At 38.6% G+C, this 19,079-nt stretch overlaps 1 protein-coding gene across 1 annotated transcript; it reads right to left on the bottom strand.

The window, feature by feature from the left end:
- Nucleotides 1-870: 870 nt before the first annotated feature.
- LOC131976314 (NLR family CARD domain-containing protein 3-like) lies at nt 871-12,731 on the bottom strand. Its single transcript, XM_059339285.1, has 12 exons — nt 12,646-12,731; nt 12,230-12,318; nt 10,154-10,258; nt 9,747-9,866; nt 9,295-9,530; nt 7,325-9,200; nt 5,816-5,989; nt 4,711-4,884; nt 4,040-4,213; nt 3,680-3,720; nt 3,337-3,383; nt 871-2,528 (listed from the first exon to the last, which is right to left on the bottom strand). Exons 2-11 carry the CDS (start codon nt 12,316-12,318, stop codon nt 3,361-3,363), a joined length of 3,012 nt encoding a protein of 1,003 aa, XP_059195268.1. The 5' UTR covers nt 12,646-12,731; the 3' UTR covers nt 871-2,528; nt 3,337-3,360.
- Nucleotides 12,732-19,079: the final 6,348 nt, after the last annotated feature.

Here is a 19,079-nt window from a genome sequence, read left to right as displayed (position 1 = left end):
TAACAAAATAGAGCAAACGTGTCTGAAACACGTATTTTTAAATCAAACTCCAGTTGAATAAAGCAGTGAAGAGTTGAATATAAACAGAGCTGCAGCCCCTCGGGCCTCACACAGCCACAGCTGTTCACAATGACGTAAAGCTGCTTTGATGTTCCCGCTCAAACTACAAAGGACAGTTCCATATTAGTGACGTACAGGTCGCGTCACTCTTCAGAGGCGTTAGCGGCTAGCTAAACCGCTACTCGTTTTCATTCAATTAACTTTCTTATTGAGCAGAACTACGGTCTCTACAGGCATTTCACTTAGTAAACAATATAAACGGTAAATGTTGATGAATTTTACACATGATATGAAACATAGTTTACACTTTTTCATCAGTTTCTGTCCGAGTGAACAGAGCGCCAACTTACCCGCAGCAGAAGACCGTTAGCTGCTGATACCCAAGATGCACCACGGTTAGAGCAACTCCAACTTCCGCTGTGGACTTTCACAATAAAATACAATCGGTAAAAGAACCATGGTTGTAAAACACGAGTTAAACAAGAATTTAACAATAAACACAAGATAATTATTGACACTGTTACACTCACTGACCACAGTTTGTCTGACTCCATGTCACACTCTGCCCTGCCCACCTTAGCCACCTCAGACCAATCAAACCTGTTGTTACATGTCAATTAGTGATGTAGCAACAATACAAGATCAATTATTGTGATTGGCCGGAACAGTCTATGGGTCTATGACCCTCTAACCTTATCTGACACATTTTACCTGATGACCAATTACAGCTGACTTCACCATACACATACAGGGTTTTTTGGGTTGGGTTTTTTTCTGTGTAATTCTCAAAAATACACACACAAGATAAGATAAGACTTTATTCATCCTGCAGTGGGGAAATTGAGTTGTCACAGCAGCTCAAGATACAGACACAAAGATATAAAAAACAGAATAAAGAATATAAAAATAAGACATAATATACGTATAGAAATGTTTATAAAAAGCAAAAATTAATGAACATACAATATCCCAAGGTAGTAAATCACTATTTAGGACCAAGTTTAGGACCTGTATCTGTGATCTGGTTTTAACTGGTTGTATATTTATTTACTTCTTCAATAAGAATATCATATTTTACTTCACATGACACAAAAAGATTTGGACCTTGAAACAAGACTGTGATGTCCAAAAAAAAAGAAAGAAACAGTAGTGCTGTAACATATTTAATAAACATGGTTTTCTTTTTTACTAGTTTCTTGAAATTGAATATTGTGTTTAGGTAAAATGAAAAGCATTTATGAGTCTGCTTATTGTTATTGCAGCTAATTGAGAAGCACTGATCTGTGTGATGCTGAGAGGGTTACAGCAGTCATCTGTTTCTCCTTTGGTCATTTGTTAGCATTTATTCTGCACTGTCTCATTGAACATATAGGTATGAAAATGTATTTTTTTTGTTTCTTTAAATGAGGATAATCCAAAACAAATGTACTTTGGTGTCAGAATAAACAGAACAATGTCTCAGTAGAGTAACACAGACAAAATATGTCATGTAGCACTTTGTTTTGATGGGACAAACTAAGAATATGAGAAAAAATGATTATTAACACAAAAAAGGCTGCAATTTCATCTTAGCTGTTTTTTTCTGATTGTTACATCTGCCAGCTGCCTCAGCTTCATCTTCTCTGTCCATCAGTGAAGTGCCTCCATCTAGTGGCTGAAACCAAGAACAACCTCTTCCCCTCCTCTTCTCCATCATCTGAGATTATCAACACATCGTCTTTAAAGTGTGTGAATCCAGACTAAATACCTGTTTCAGCTCTCAGTTGAACCCCTGTCCCTTGAGGAGAGCTCTTAATAATGTTACAGCTGCACATTAATGTACATGGGGGTCACAATCGCATTACACTCATGGAGGGAATGTTGAGTTTACAAACTGAAAAGGTTATGAGGAAGATATTACAGACCCAACTGGTTTGAACCCAGTAGAAGACTGACAACCATTGTTGGAGCGTGAGCTAAAACAGCCAGGAACTTCAAACACAAGAACTGGTCTGACTGGACCTGCTTGATGTGCCATACAGCTTCCTGAGTGGGAACTTTAACTGTGTTCAGACTGAATGCAAAGAAAAATGTGAAAATGTTAAAAGTCAATAAAATGACAATTTTAATACAAGAGAAACACAATAACAAAATAAAAACTTGAGTTCGGTCTTTCAGCCATTGCTATATTGTCTTTTTGCAGTCAGCACATGCACAGAACAGATTGGGAGCCAAAGAAACTCAACTTCATCAGCCACAGTCATGTAAAAAAGCTTCTTGTGTGAATAACAGCAGAAGCATTCGTCTGTCAGGTTTTAATGTAAAAACTTCTCATTTAATTGATGACAAGTAATGTGCAACACTCAGCTGTTATAGACATTCTTCACCACAGTTTCTTCTCTTCTGCTTCAGCTCAACTTCAGCTCTCTGGAAAGACGTGGATCCACCTCACGGAGAGCAGCGATCAGAACTGGCTTCAGCTCCCTTTCCTACAAGAAGAAAGCAACTTAATAATAAACCCAATAAAGTTTTATTGGGTTTGCCAATTTTTATCTGTGACTGTAGTGGAGTTGCTACAGCGTAAACTAAGTTAACAGCTGCGATAACTCCCTTTGTGTGGTCACCTTCCACTGAGGCTGCATTTGTCAAGTTGAAGTGTTTGTTTTCCTCTGCCCCTATTTTATCTCCCCCTGATCCTGCAGCTGAGTTTGTGTTGTAGGTAGACACCTTGGACTCTGGTCGGGGCAGAACTTGTCTTACATTCGCTCCACTCGCAGGTTCAACTCGTGCCTGTCTCGGTGGGCCCTGTTCTTCAATCAACTATACATTCATCCATATATACAGTACATTTATCTGAGGAAACCACCCTGCCATCTTCCTGTTTGGTGGGTGGAACAAGGTGGGACATTACAAGGGTGGTCCAGGAGGCCTAAGAGGATCATCCAGTTCCCGGGGGCTGTCCACCGACCGGATTTACGTGCCTCCACCTGATAGATCTCCAGTGCTCCAGTGGGGCCAAGCTTCCAACACAGCACACCTACAGGTCTTCATCTGACCCTAGCTCTCCTCCAACAACTCTTACACTAAGGACTACGTCTCCACCTGCTCCACCTGCGCCCGCACTCGACCACTCTCTAGCTTGTCAGCTTGTCGTTGTTGTCATGTTGTTTTAGTTCAAGACACCTGAACCACAAATCACTAGTAATGTTCTGGCCAGCACCTTGTTTACTAGCTCGCTGCAATCAGTGTGGGAGTGAATGAAAGGGTGAATAGTATTTTGTTATTTTATAGGATTACCTGTATGAAGCTCCAGATGTGAGTTCAGGTGAGAAGGATAATGGAGCCTGGAGTTAAGAAAGACACAAATATAGTTGATTTAACAGAAATTGGGTTCAATTCAAGTTAAATGAACACAAGTGACGATTCACCTGCCTCTGTTGCTAGGTACAAAAAAATCTATCCAATCATCTGATGGAGAGAAGAATAATAATGAAAATGGAATGAGCTGAGAGAAACTCTACCATAAAAAAATCTTGAGTACTTCCCACAACATAAACTGGAATATGATAATTGAGACATGTTAATGGTTTAAATGAGATTTTAACCTACAACACCTTGATGAATGTGGGACAATACTCACTTTGTTTTGGTTTCTCAGCTCTGATCAACCTGTCATTGATCCTGTAGAGATGAACACAATCCCAAAGTTATGGATCAAGTTTAAAGAATTGTTTGTTCTTTGAGTCAGCCAGCTTCAGAGTCCTGAGACGAGCCAACTGATCTCACACACGTCAGTTTGTATTTTATAGTTTGTGGAAGAAGAAAGAAATTAAACAGAAGATAAAGAAAAGAATAAAATGCACTCCATGAGTAAAATCACTGATTGTTTCACTAGAAGATGGAAGTGGAGGGAAACCTCAATATGAGGTACACATTAACCTCAATGTGTTTATCACAACACTGTTAAACCAGCATGACCTGATTAATTCCTCTAACTGACCTCAGAGTCTCCAGTCTACACTTCAGATTCTTCACATGATCAGAGAGCAGCTTCACTCCTGAATCCTGCAGATTGTTGTTACTCAGGTCCAGCTCTCTCAGATGGGAGGGGTTGGACTTCAGAGCTGAGGCCAGAGAAGCACAGCTGATCTCTGACAAACTGCAGGAACTTAATCTGAATAAAGAAGAAATGAGGTAGATAAAAATCAATTTATTATCCAATCAGATCTGTTCAGGTTTTAAATTGCAGCTCAACATTATTATGTTCTAATCAAAGAGCTTTTACCTTTAATTAATAGAATAACTTTGTCATTCTGTTATTGTGGATAATCGTAATATCAGCTTTCAATTTTACTAATTGTGAAAACACATTAAAATTTATGGAAACAAAAGTACTATATTTCTGCTTCAGCAAAGGAACTCCATCACTTGTAACTTGACCATTTACTTAGCATAATAAAAGTAGATTTACTTTAATAACTAGCAGTTGACACCTACTACATTTTCTTTAGGAAACAGTCATCTTTTTAGTACAAGATTTTTAAAAAATTAAAACGCAAAATAAAATAAATGTATAACTCTATGAATGTAGGTTACATGTGTACAGAGATTAAGTTCAGTTGTTAATTAAACCTATATGATGTACAGCAGCAACAGAGTCAGTGAACTAACCCCAGAGTCTCCAGTCTGCAGTGTGGATTCTCCAGAAAATCACACAGCTGCTTCACTCCTGAATCCTGCAGCTCGTTGTTACTCAGTTGCAGCTGTCTCAGATTGGAGGGGTTGGACTTCAGAGCTGAGGCCAGAGTAGCAAAGCTGGTCTCTGACAAATTGCAGCTAAACAATCTGAATAAAGAATAAATGAGGTAGATAAAAAATAAATGCGTTATCCAAACAGATCTGTCCAGGTTTTAAATGTGCAGCTCAACATTATTATGTTCTAATCAAAGAGCCTTTCCCTTAAATAAGTAGAATAACTTTGTCTTTCTGTCATTGTGGATCATCGTAATATCAGCTTTTAATTTCACTAATTGTGAAAACACATTCAAATTTATGGAAACAAAACTAATATATTTCTACTTCAGCAAAGAAACTCCATCAATTATTACTTGGCCATTTACTTAGCATAATAAAAGTAGATTTATTTTAATAACTAGCAGTTGACATGTACTACATTTTACAGTCTTTTTTTTTAGTACAAGATTTTAAAAAAGGAAAATGCAGTCTAAAGGAGATGTATAACTCTATGAATGTAGTTTACATATGTACGTAGATTAAGTTCAGTTGTTAATTAAACATACAAGATGAACAGCAGTAGCAGAGAGTCAGTCATTCTGTTATTATGGATCATCATATTATCAGCCTTCAATTTTACTATTTGTGAAAACACATTAAAATTTAAGGAAAAAATAATATAATATAAGAAACCCCACCACTCATAACTTGACCATTTACTTAGAATTATAAAAGTAGATGTTGTAATCAAAGAGCTTTTCCATGAAATGAGCATAGTGACTTTCACATACTATAGTGACTTACCCTCACACACTCTTCTGCCTCATCAGTACTAAAATCATCTTCACTGACTGATGAACCACAATGTGAGTCTATGAAAGCTGAAAACGGTCTTGTCAAACATTTACTTTCTCTATTTTTTTTTTTAAATATTCAGCCACCTGGAAAGAAAATGAACCAAAATGTGTAACCTCAGTCAAAGATTTAAAATTGAAATACAAACACTGACTAAAAACTACACAGCTGCAGTCAGTGAACTGACCTCAGTGTCTCCAGTTTACAGTTTGGACTGTGAAGTCCATCACACAGTTGCTTCACTCCTGAATCCTTCAGGTTGTTGTAACTCAGGTTCAGCTCTCTCAGATGGGAGGGGTTGGACTTCAGAGCTGAGGCCACAGCTTCACAGTGAGTCGTTGAGAGTCCACAGCGAGAAAGCCTGTCAGGACACATATACTCGAAAGAATGTAACTATGAAAGAGGACAATTTATGTTAACTTCATGCATCTGATGACAAAACAGTTTGACATGTCCTCCCCCAGAGTCAGTAAAATAAAGACATAATAAAGAATATTTTCTTGTTTAAGATCATGTGTCTACACACACATATAGCCAGGAAGAAAATTGCAAATAGAATGGGATAAGTGTTACGTGTGCACACATGTTTACACATCTTGGAGGACAATTAATAAATAGATAAGAGAAAAAGAAATAATAAGAACACCAACACTAATACAATAGCAATATCACTACCAGTCAAATATAGTGGCTAATATATGAGGCAAAATATCTTCAGTAATATCAATTTGAACTTTCAGCATGACCTTCATTCGTTAGTGTCTATAAGTTATTTATGTAATTAATCACAGGTCTCCAGACAGATTTAAACTTGCCCTTTGACCCCCTCAGGTTGTGTTTGATTTTTTCCAGAGCTAGAAACTGCATGAGGTCTTTCAGCCATACAGAAGCTTTGGAGGTATATTATGACTTCCACTCAAACAATATTCTTCTCCATGCTAATAGGCTGTAAAACCTTAAATTCTATCAAATTGAGCCTGGAACTACCGTTCACTCTACACAATGCTTGGTTTCTCATCTTCTATACCTTCATCAAATTCACTTTCCCAATAATTTTTTATTTTAGTAAAAGTCGGCTCCATGAGTTGGGAAAGCACTGAGTAAATAATTTAAATTAGGCCTTTCTGAATGGTAGAGATTTCAAATATTGAGACAATTATTGAGTTTTGGTTGGGGGTTGGAAGAGTACCGGGAAATATTGAAACAGGCGGGATGCAGGACGGTTATATTTTCCATGAAGTTCACTATAGGTACAGAAGACATGATTCGAGTAAAGATGAGAAAATTTGACAAGGGTGGATCTCTTCCATAAGGAAAAGGCCATGCGAGAGAAAGGTGGAGGACAGAGATGGTTATTGTGGATAGGGCTGTGTTAACACTGCTCTCGGAGACCAAAGGCAAGCCGAAACTGAGACAAGATTCTTGGGGTAGAAATGACCACTGGGGTACAGGAAAGTTTAGCAGGTTGAATGGGGATGCTGGACAAGACCAAAGCTGAAACCGAAGTTGCAGGGCAAGATTTGGCCACAATTTTACACCAACTGTGACAATTTAAAGAAAACAGATTTCAAATATGTTGCAATTTTGCAAAAAAAAGTACTTATACTAATACTAATACTACTAATCTATTTTGATTTATCAAGTTATTAAATATTTATATTAAATATATTAAATATCTAAATTTATCTGGACTTACTGAGCCTTTCTGCAGTTCTTCACAGCTGGAATCAGTCTCAGTCGTCCCTGGTCTGATGTGTTGAACTTCTCCAGGTCAAACTCATCCAGAACCTCCTCTGACATCTGCAGCATGTCAGCCAGAGCTGAGCACTGGATCTCAGAGAGTTTCTTCTCTGATCTGTTCTCTGACTTCAGGAACTCTTGGATCTCCTGATGTACTGAGAGGTCGTTCATCTCCATCAGACAGCGGAAGATGTTGATGCTTCTGTCAGGAGAGATATCATCAGTGTTCATCTTCTTCAGGTTATTAATGGCTCTCTGGATGATTCCTGGACTGTTGTCTGTCTGACCCAGCAGGCCTCCTAACAGTCTCTGGTTGGACTCCAGAGAGAGGCCGTGGAGGAAGCGGACAAACAGGTCCAGGTGGCCATTTTTACTTTCTAGGGATTTCTCCACGGCTCTCCTCAGGAAGACATCAAGAGATGGGCCATTTTCACTTTTGAGGGATTTCCCCAGGAATAAGTTTTTTAACATCTTGAGGAATGAAGAAAAAATGCCATCACTGCTGTCATTGTCCCAGTCCGTCCCAAAGAAAGCCCTCAGTACCTCTGTGTTCCTGGTGGTGTAACAGTGGAACAGGTAGACTGCAGCCAGAAACTCCTGAACGCTCAGATGAACAAAGCAGTAGACTGTTTTCTGGAAGATCACACTCTCTCTTTTGAAGATCTCTGTACAAACTCCTGAGTGCACCAAGGCCTCTGTGACATGGAGACCACAGCGCTCCAGGTCTTCTTGGTAGAACATGATGTTTCCTTCCTGCAGCTGTTCAAACGCCAGCCTCCCCAGCTTCAGAAGAACTTCTCTGTCAGCCTCCATCAGCTTCTGTGGACTTGTCTCATGTCCCTCATCATACTTCTGCTTCTTCTTCTTTGTCTGAACCAGCAGGAAGTGTGAGTACAGGTCAGTCAGGGTCTTGGGCAGCTCTCCTCTCTGCTCTGTAGTCAACATGTGGTCCAGAACTGTAGCAGTGATCCAGCAGAAGACTGGGATCAGACACATGATGTGGAGGCTCCTGGATGTCTGGATGTGTGAGATGATTCTGCTGGAGCGCTCTTCATCACTGACCCTCCTCCTGAAGTACTCCTCCTTCTGGGCGTCAGTGAAGCCTCGTACTTCTGTCACCCTGTCGACACATGCAGGAGGGATCTGATTGGCTGCTGCGGGTCGGGAAGTTATCCAGACGAGAGCCGAGGGAAGCAGATTCCCCTCGATGAGGTTTGTCAGCAGCATGTTGACTGATGACTTCTGTGTGACATCAGACACAACCTCCATGTTGGTGAAATCCAGAGAAAGTCTGCTTTCATCGAGGCCGTCAAAGATGAACAGAAGTTTACAGACGGCGAGCTTCTCTGCTGGGACCTTCTGTAATGTTGGATGGAAAACATGGAGCAGCTCCAGAAGACTGTACTGCTCATCTCTGATCAAGTTCAGCTCCCTGAATGAAAGCGGAACCACCACACTGACATCTTGGTTCTCCAAACCCTCTGCCCAGTCCAGACTGAACTTCTGCACCAAGAAAGTTTTTCCAACGCCAGCAACACCGTTCGTCAGAACGACTCTGATGTGTCCCTGTTGGTCAGGTAAGGCTTTAAAGATGTCCTGGCACCTGATTGGAGCGTCGTGGACGGTCTTCTTCTTGGAAGCTGTCTCCAGCTGCCTCACCTCATGTTGGGTATTAACCTCTTCACTCTGTCCCTCTGTGATGTAGAGCTCAGTGTAGATCCTGTTGAGGAGGGTTCCACTTCCTGTTCCATCACTTCCTTCAGTCACATGTTCACATCTTCTCTTCAGACTGATCTTATGTTCATCTAAAACTTCCTGCAGACCACCAGCTGCTGAAAGAGAAGGAAAGGGTTTTAAACTTAATTATTTTTATAAAAATAGTTTGTTTTTGCTAATCAAAATCATCAGACAGGTGTACAGTCTTACCTTGTACAGTGCTGGTCTCACTGGCTGACTGCAGTCCAGCTCTTGTTCTGGATCTTTCTCCACACTGGGGACAGGAGGAGTCTCCTGGTGAAGCAGACTGGTCCCAGTATGAGGTGATGCACCGTCTGCAGAACCAGTGTCCACAGCTGGTAGAGACCGGATCCTTCAGGACGTCCTGACACAAAGCACAGCAGGACGGCTGCTCCTCCTCAGCAACATGACTCCTCTTCCTCTCTCTGTGGAGATCAACACATTATTTATTACATTTACAGCGTTTCTTTCCTGTGCTGTGCTGAGTTTAGTTAACTCTGTTGTGATTTTACTGTACTACTGCATATCTTTACTGTTCTGTTCTGTGTTTATATAACTATAATGAACAATGTAGAGTATATATTATCATATAACATTAAAAACAGAATCATCTTCAGTTTACAGTAGAAACAGTCTCTTACTTTGTGTCTGAGGGTCCAGGTTCATTACTCAAGTCTGGAGGATATTCTTTACTCCGGTCAGTCTTCACAGACATACAGCTGGAGACTGGAGACTTTGATCTCTGTCTGTGGGAACAACACCTTTTACACACATCATTAGTACTAGTAAAGACCTATAGGTCACATTAACCTGACGCTGTCCATTTCTGCATGTCTGTACTGTGTTTCTTTACTGTAATCTCCTGCTTTTATTTTCCTTAACTTCCTCTAACTATCTGCACTTCTATTCTGTCCTCCACTGTATTTCTTTCATTTCCTGTGTTTCTTTACGGTTATCTACAGCTCATGTAATTAAACACAATAGAGTAGAGTAGAATATCAGATGAAAACAGAATTATCTTCAGTTTACAGTAGAAACAGTCTCTTACTTTGTGTCTGAGGGTCCAGGTTCATTACTCAAGTCTGGAGGATATTCTTTACTCCGGTCACTCTTCAAAGACAGACAGCCAGAGACTGGAGACTCTGCTCTCCGTCTGTGGGAACAACAAGTTTTACACACATCATTAGTACTAGTAAAGACCTGTAGGTCACATTAACCTGACGCCAGAGCCAGCCCGTGGCATAGGCCGCATAGGCAAATGCTATGGGCGCCGTCCATCGGGGGGCGCCACGCCAGCACCACAAATGGGAAAGAAAAAGAAAGTGTAACTTTCACTATTTTTTATAACTAGTTGGTACTATTATTTCTTAATACAAAAATAATCCCCATGTTAATTTAAATGCAAAGCAAAGCCTATTTAATATAATTAATATAATATGTAATTTCAGTTCTCTGTATGTGTACATGTGTAGCAGGACTGACAATAAAGTGACTTTTGATGTCAGTAATGTTACATTACATTACGTCACGTCGCCCCGCCCAACAAGCCCCTCCATTCCCTATATGCTCATTAGCGCGTGCCCGCCATGATTGTTTTTTTACGTCACCACATCAAAACATCAACACAAGATGTGAAAACGGCCCAAACTGTCCGGTGCCCAGGGAAGAAGACAAAGACAGAGGTAACGTTACATTAAATAATTCGTCTGTTACAGAACGTGACAGTAACCTGGCTTTTTAACATTAAGATACATGATTGGCTAATTGCTAATCAATAAATAGCTAGCGTTAACTGTTTTAACGTCAGTTAATATTGTGGTGGGGCTCAGTTGTTAATATGGAAAACAATAATGTAGAGAATTACAGTGCTCCCACCTTATATTCCTCTGGGACATTTGTAAACATTAGATCTTTTAAGCGGGTGTTTACATGTTTATTGCCTTCTGGTTAGCTAACGTTTGCCTTGCTGCTAATAGTCACTTTTCCAGCCCTTTATATATTATAGTTGTAAGCCTAGTTGTTAAAGTGCACATCATTAATGATAATTAAGCATTATCACATGAGAGGGAATGCTGTTTTGAATATCAGCACTGCTGTGATTGGGTCAAATATAATCATAACATAACATTCTCATATGATATATTATATATTGCTACTTTGCATTCTGCTATTCAGCATTTCACTGTAATGATGACAATACATTGAATCTAATCTAATTTGCATATCAGTCAACATCTTACATATATCTCTGGTTTTTCATTTATATTATATCATTTCATTTTATTCCTGAAATCATATGTTTTTATTATTAGACTGTAATACTCAATGGTGTCACATACTCCTCTCTTCAGATGAGCTGTTGAAGTTTCTAAATCCCCCCTGAGCCATCTACCTCCACCTCAGCAACACCACCCAGCAGTGATGCAGCAGCATCAAGTGGTCCTCCCGTTGCCTCCACCTCAGCAGTAGGATCTCCTTTTTTGTTATATAGTTGTTAAAATCGTTACTGGTTTCTTTAATATCTTGTTTTGTGCAGTGCCTTATTTATGTTGTATATTTATTTTGTTTTATGCAACTTGTTGACACGTTTTTTTGTATTTGTTTTTTGTGTGTTTCGTTAGATCTTATACTTTATGTAGGCTATTTATGAATGTACTGTATGTAAAAATGATTGTAATTCATATTTTCATTTTTTAAGTATTCATTTATAATTTTTTATCATTTTAACTATTCTGATTTTCAGTTTGCTTTCTTTAAGTAAAAAAAAAAAAGGTCAAAGACAAAGCTATTCGGTTTCTTGTGAGTATATACACTACACTGGCAATGCAAGAGGGGCGCCACCTAAAATCTTGCCTAGGGCGCCAGATTGGTTAGGGCCGGGCCTGCCTGACGCTGTCCATTTCTGCATGTCTGTACTGTGTTTCTTTACTGTAATCTCCTGCTTTTATTTTCCTTAACTTCCTCTAACTAACTGCACTTCTATTCTGTCCTCCACTGTATTTCTTTCCTTTCCTGTGTTTCTTTACGGTTATCTACAGCTCATGTAATTATACACAATAGAGTAGAGTAGAATATCAGATGAAAACAGAATTATCTTCAGTTTACAGTAGAAACAGTCTCTTACTTTGTGTCTGAGGGTCCAGGTTCATGACTGAAGAACGGAGGATCATCTTTATTCCGGTCACTCTTCACCTCTTCTTCTAAATCACTCATCTTCCCAAGTGAGAGAGAGAACATTAAAAACACACACATTCACTGTATAATGACGATTATTTTACGTTAGTTTTATTAAAACTATGTGTATTTTCTGCTTATCTTATGGTAAACTTTGACTGTTCTAACAAATGAGTCAGACTGTGCAGCTCTCGTTTTGACTGCTGGAATGTCTCATGTTCAGTAGCTGCGACTGCTCAGAAAACAGGAGAAGACGTCACATTTGAGTCCAAGAAACTGATGTTTTTTATCAAGAAGGTATTATTTCTCACACACAATATCAGAGACTAAGCAAGTAGTAAGAAAAATACTAATATAAATACTCACCCTGTCTCCCTCTTTGTGGTGTGTCCAGTGTAAAATGGAGTCTGGGAGTAGAGCTTCTTACTTTCACTTTCATTGTTAGTCTCTCACACATTCCTCCCCTCTTATCAGCAGCTCCAGAAGGATGTAAGCACACACAGGGAGTTCATCCTGTAACACACAGCTCGAGGAAAACACTTGGCATTTTTCTACACAAGATAGAAACATAAAACAAGCACAACCAAGCCGAAAAAGGGGGGGCATCAGGATTTTACCCTCATGTTCATAAAATCAGGCACACAACGGACACGATAATACATATATATAAAAAGCATCAACGCACAACAACAATGTTTATATACAACTTAAGAACTCTGTAGATGGCAAACAATAATGCAATAGTGGAATAAGTAAAGATTAATGCAAAAGATTACATTACATACATGAAATAGGTGCATATGTATATATATATATATATGCACTTATGTTGTAGAAAATCTTTAAAGAAAACACTTGACGAACAGATTGATTCGAATCACAGCCTTGTGCGGGATTTTAATTGGCAGATATTAAAAACAGATGATACAACGCATCCAACGGTCAGATCAACACTGAGAGACAACACCCAGTTTCTCTCTTTTTGCTTTGCAGGTTGGTGTGTCATTGTTTCTGTGTAACTAAGGGTCAACGTCCTGTAATTTCCTGTTATGAAAAACCCTTGACATAAGAGCACACTTGGGATTTCCCAAATCCGAGCTGTTCATATCTCAATCAAGCAGAAGTTTCCTGTAAAGAGACGCTGTTGGTCAGATGTCTGTGTGTTTATCAAAACATATTTGATGCATATTTAAACTGCTATATGTCAGATATCTTAATACATCTTCAAATTAATTCTACGACAACAGCAGAGGCAGAAAGAGTTCAAGAATATTGGAGTTGAAGAAAAGAACTGTGACTTTACAGCAGACCTGGGCATTGGGCGGCCCGCGGGCCACATCCGGCCCGTTGGCTGTCCTGGTCCGGCCCGCAGGAGGTTACCCAGAAATTAGAAATCAATACAACCGCAGTGCTTTTATTTTGAAGGCGGTTTACTTATACAGTCATGTGAAAAAATTAGGACACCCCATTAAATATTCAGTTCTTTATTAAGAAATATTCACATACCGATGTCTAATCTTGTTTTTATTTATCTCTGGGAAAGAATGTGATTTAATTGCAGCTAAACAACAAAAAATAACCTTGATTTACTCATTAAACAAAAGATAACAACAAAAATGCATATTTTAACTGAGGAAAAAGTTAGGACACCCTACCCCCTAATAGCTAGTATTACCCCCTTTGGCTGAAATAACTTCAGTGAGACGCTTCATGTAGCTTCTACCAGTCTCTGACATCGGTCTGAGGAAAGTTTGCCCCACTCTTCAACAAATTCTTTCAGCTGTGAGATGTTTGAGGGGTTTCTTGCATGTACAGCCCGTTTCATGTCACCCCACAGCATCTCAATGGGATTAAGATCTGGGCTTTGGCTCGGCCATTCCAGGACTCTCCATTTCTTTTTTCAGCCAGGCCCTGGTGGATTTACTGGTATGTTTTGGATCATTGTCATGTTGCAGGGTCCAGTTCCTCTTCAGCGTTAATTTTTTTTACAGATGGTCTCACATGTTCCTCAAGCACTCTCTGATACACGGTAGAATTCATGGTGGGTTCTATGACGGTGAGCTGGCCAGGTCCTGCTGCAGCAAAGCATCCCCAAACCATGACACTTCCACCTCCATGCTTCACAGTTGGGATGAGGTTCTTTTCCTGGAATGCTGTATTTGGTTTACGCCAAACATGTCCTCTGTTCTGGTGTCCAAGTAATTCAATTTTGGACTCATCTGTCCAAAGAATATTATTCCAGAAGTCCTGGTCTTTGTCTATGTTCTCGCTGGCAAACTTTATTCTGGCCTTTATGTTTTTCTTAGAGAGCAATGGTTTCCTCGTTGCACACCTCCGATGAAAGTTAAACTTGTGTAGTCTCTCTCTGATTGTAGACGCATGCACTTTCACATCAACAGTAGCAAGAGCCTGCTGTAGGTCCCATAATGACATTTTAGGGTCTTTGGTGACTAATTTCAGCATCTTGCGGTCTGCTCTCCAGGTGAACTTGCTTGGACAGCCAGACCTGGGCATGTTGGCAGTTGTTTTGAATGTCCTCCACTTATAGATTATTTTCCGGACAGTGGAATGGCTGATGTCAAATTCTTTTGAGATCATTTTAAATCCCTTACCAGACTCACTAGCTGCTACAATCTTCTTTCTGAAGGCCTCAGACAGCTCTTTTGATCTCACCATGGTCTTCACTCTCACTTCAACAGTCAGGAGCACACCAAACTAAATATCTGAGGTTTAAATAGGGCAAGCCTCCTTCAAAATGCTGAGTAACGATGTTCTAATCATGTGCACCTAATGTGATACACATGTGTGTGATTTTAGCCATTTTAAGTGGGAATAAATGTGGGGGTGTCCTAATTTATTCCTCACCAGAAATTTCATTTTTTTAAAATTATATTTTACAGAAGGTTTTAAAAAATAATTTATTCAGTTAAAATTGTTTAGTTGTATTACTTGAATCTCTCAGTATTGTTGAAATTGATATTAAATATCCATATGTCCAAATATGTGAAAAAAACCCACTTCTTTCATAGGGTGTCCTAATTTTTTCACATGACTGTATATGCCTCCATGCATACTAGGGTTGTCACGATACTAAAATTTTCAACTCGATACCGATACTCAGGAGAATATTCGATACTCGATACCATTTTCGATACCACAAGGATTAAAAACAAAGACCCCAAAATTTAACAGAAATATTTTTATTCACAAGAAAAATGCAACATGTAAAAATAAACAGAACCACAGGTTAAATATTTATAATAAAAAACAGTTGTGCAAAAAGAAACTGCAACTATGATAACAAGCTTCAAGCGTCAAAACACGTGTTGCTCTTTGCATAAAGTTAATAAATTACTGGTTTACTGCATAACATTCATGCTCTATATTGTTTTTGTGGACCCTCAAGTTAAAATTTAAACAATAACACGTTTTTACAGTTTCTTTATACAATAAATTGTGTATTTTTTGGCAATTACTTAAAGAAAAAACAATTACTCCAAAAAAATAAAGCGTTTGTAATAACTAGATCCTGTTAAAAACATTAAATTCTGTACTCCTCAGTTTTCTTTAATTAAATGCTAAAAATACAGAGAGAGAAACTATAAAAACAGACATTGTTGTCAGAATTTGAGCTTTCCTGATAGTCCTTGAACGGATCATTGATTACGATAACTTAAACAAAGCATTAAATTGTGATTTTTCTGTCAAAATCACTTTACTTTGCTCTATATTGTTTTAGTGGTTTAGTATCATTCCTGGCTGAATGACGGTAGACTCTTTAACTGATAGTTCACAAGATTTATTTAAAATCGTAGCTCCATGAAAATGAAAATAAGAAGAATATAGCCACTAATATAGCCTATATGACAGAAGAAAATAAACTTTAACAAACCTTGTTCCTGTCAGCCAGCCACTATAGAAGCTTTTTTCATACTTTATATCAACTTTATATGAATTATGACGCACTCGTTGTTATTTACCATTCATTTATCATTTTACTGTTCCACCTGTTATTTCCTGTCCCTACCTTTCAAAATTAAAGCACACGTTTCACACTGGATGGCACCTTTTCAAAATAAAAGCATCACTGTCACAATCATTGTAAAACACCTAGAAAATTTACAACATGAAAAACAAGCTATATAATACAAAAACACCTATAGGAACCTTGCAAAAGGTCATTTACAGTTGTGTTTAAAATAAATGTTAAAGTGATATAGTGATTGGAGTATTTACTACTTTTGACTGCTATATTTGATTTACTCCACATTAACGGTCTTATCATAACATGTATATCTTATCAGTAGCAGCTAAAAACCAGATAATTTACTGTATTTTATAAAGTGATTACATTCATATTGAGCAGAATTTAGTTCAGTTTTGGTCCGGCCCCCGCAACCTTCGTGGTATTGGTCATGTGGTCCCTTGGGAAAATTAATTGCCCACCCCTGCTTTACAGAGACTTGACTCAAGTAAAACAGTAGTTTTGTTAACCTTGACTAAGTAAAAGTAATAAAGTGGGTCAGTGAAAATGTAATCAGAGTAAATGTTGCTGAATTACATTTTAAAAAGAAAAGGGCGTTGTGATTATATCTGAAACTTGATTAAATATCTGTAGGCTACAAAATAAATTGCACTAAATGTCGAGTTATGAACAAGTGGAACAGCATCAGCAACAAGAAACCGTCCACATCAACAGGAGATCCAGTTTATCAACTGATTAGTAGTTTGATATGCTTCCTCAGTGAAGCGTCACTAGAATCACACAGAAAAGAGACAAACCTCAGACAGAAAACATAATCAGTAAAAAGAATAATGGACACCACAGCTACATACATTAAATATCCAGAAATGTGTTTTAATATCAGCAGAAGAATGAAACATCACCAAAGCAGACGGTCTTCACATACAATATGATCATATACACACATGTTGCTGCCAGTCAGAGGTAGCTCCTCAGGGGAGGCCGATTGTCCAGCTGTGTGCGAGGCTTCACAGGTGGCAGATATGATACGATTAGCTGCAGGGGAGCGGCGAGGAAAAGGACTCTTAAACTCTAAAAGGACCACCGTAAGCAGGGGCGCAGATGGGATTTTTGAACTGGGGGGACGAAGCTGTCAGCAAATGATTTCAACTCAATTAGTTATTTTTACACTCCATACCTTAACCAAAATATGTTTGATATTTAAAAAAAATGAACTGTAGTGTAAACAACAACCAACATATTTACATAAATAAAAATAATTTTGTACATGAAATTCCCAGTGCAGACTTGAAGCTGACTCAATGAAGGACCCAAAAACATTTCTCCTCCTTTATTACCCTGAACATACTGCTGGGGGGATTTCTTATCTGTCCAGTCTGTCAAACCTTTAGAACCAGTGTTTCCCACAGGATTTTCTGAGACTATGATGAGGGGACCCAAACAAAGTAGGGGGGTCCATTTTTGCCCTTAAAGCCTAAATTTGGTGCCTCTCTCACATTCTAATGCCACTATTCCATCTTAATCATTGCAAATTTTTAATGAATTATTGTAAAAGGAGAATAATGGTTCTTCTGTTTTATTTAAGGCGTCTTATTTTGACAGTCTACTTGCAAATTCTGTGGTGGACTCTGTTAACACATCCATATGCTTTTAAAGCTACATGTGTTTGCTTTTATTTTGAAGGCAGGCCTAAGACATTCTTATGGTAACACCTTATGGTGTGTTTAATTTACATTGAAAGTCTGAACTTGGAGCTCAGAACAACGTTGAAAATTCTGACATTCGTGTAGACCTTGAACGCACCATTAGCAGTCATTATTACTTGCCTGTTTGAACGATCATGGCCTGGCGCTGTTTGAGCCCGTTTGAGCACGTATCCTTGAAAGATGCGCGATTATTGGAAATGTGAACGAGAAAATGCAGAATAAACATCTTTCAAGTGAGAGAACCAACCATAGACATATATATACATGTCTATGGAACCAACCGCTACTTTCATGGAGGACATAATTCAGAGGTAAGTTTCAAAGTGGTTTCCAAATGAATCATTGTTTTGAACTACTGGCAATATGACTGTTCATTTAGAGGAGAAGAGATTTTGTCGCCAATAGTTAAGTTAAACTGTGTGAGTCGGCTAACGTTATGAAAGGCTAACTGGTTTTCACTCAGTGTTTAATCAACCCAGTTTGCAAGAACTTCATACCAGACTGTAATGTTAGATGAAACTGATTATCTCAATGTCTATGAAGCTTGTTTGTTATTGTAAAGGTCTAAATTATAACGTTAGCCAAGTTACTTAGCCCTAACTAGCCTACACGATCTAGTTTAATTTTATAGTAGCTAGGCTGGTAGTTGATTTTTAAGTAAGTTAAAACACAAGAATGGGGACAAATAGTTTAAGATTCAGCCTAAAACGATATTGAAGTCTTACCAGGCTGTCTTATTTTGTATAGGGACAGATAACAATCCTGTCCTGAAAGCAGCAGCCCTGGCAGCTCCCAACCTGAACCAGGAGCTAGCCAGGCCAGTCAGTGTGAGCCTAGACCAGGACCCAGTCTACCACCACCAGGTCACAACATACACAGGCACTAAATTGCATCTCCAGTTTATTGAAAAGTGAACCCTCACACTGTAACAAAAGGTGATTTTGACAGATTAAGCCTCATTTCAATGTTGATTTAGCTTTTAACAATAAATTAATTTCTGTGTGATGTTATTTCTGTTCTATTTATTTTGTCTGTATCTGTTTTTTTACAATGCCACTGTTATATAACATTTTGTGCATTTTTTTTTAAAATTTGTTGTTTTTTGTGAA

This window comes from Centropristis striata, chromosome 8, assembly GCF_030273125.1.
Source record: "Centropristis striata isolate RG_2023a ecotype Rhode Island chromosome 8, C.striata_1.0, whole genome shotgun sequence".
Classification (NCBI taxonomy): Eukaryota; Metazoa; Chordata; class Actinopteri; order Perciformes; family Serranidae; genus Centropristis; species Centropristis striata.
The sequence above is the reverse complement of the archived record's forward strand: the minus strand, read 5'-3'. Positions and strand labels throughout refer to the sequence as shown.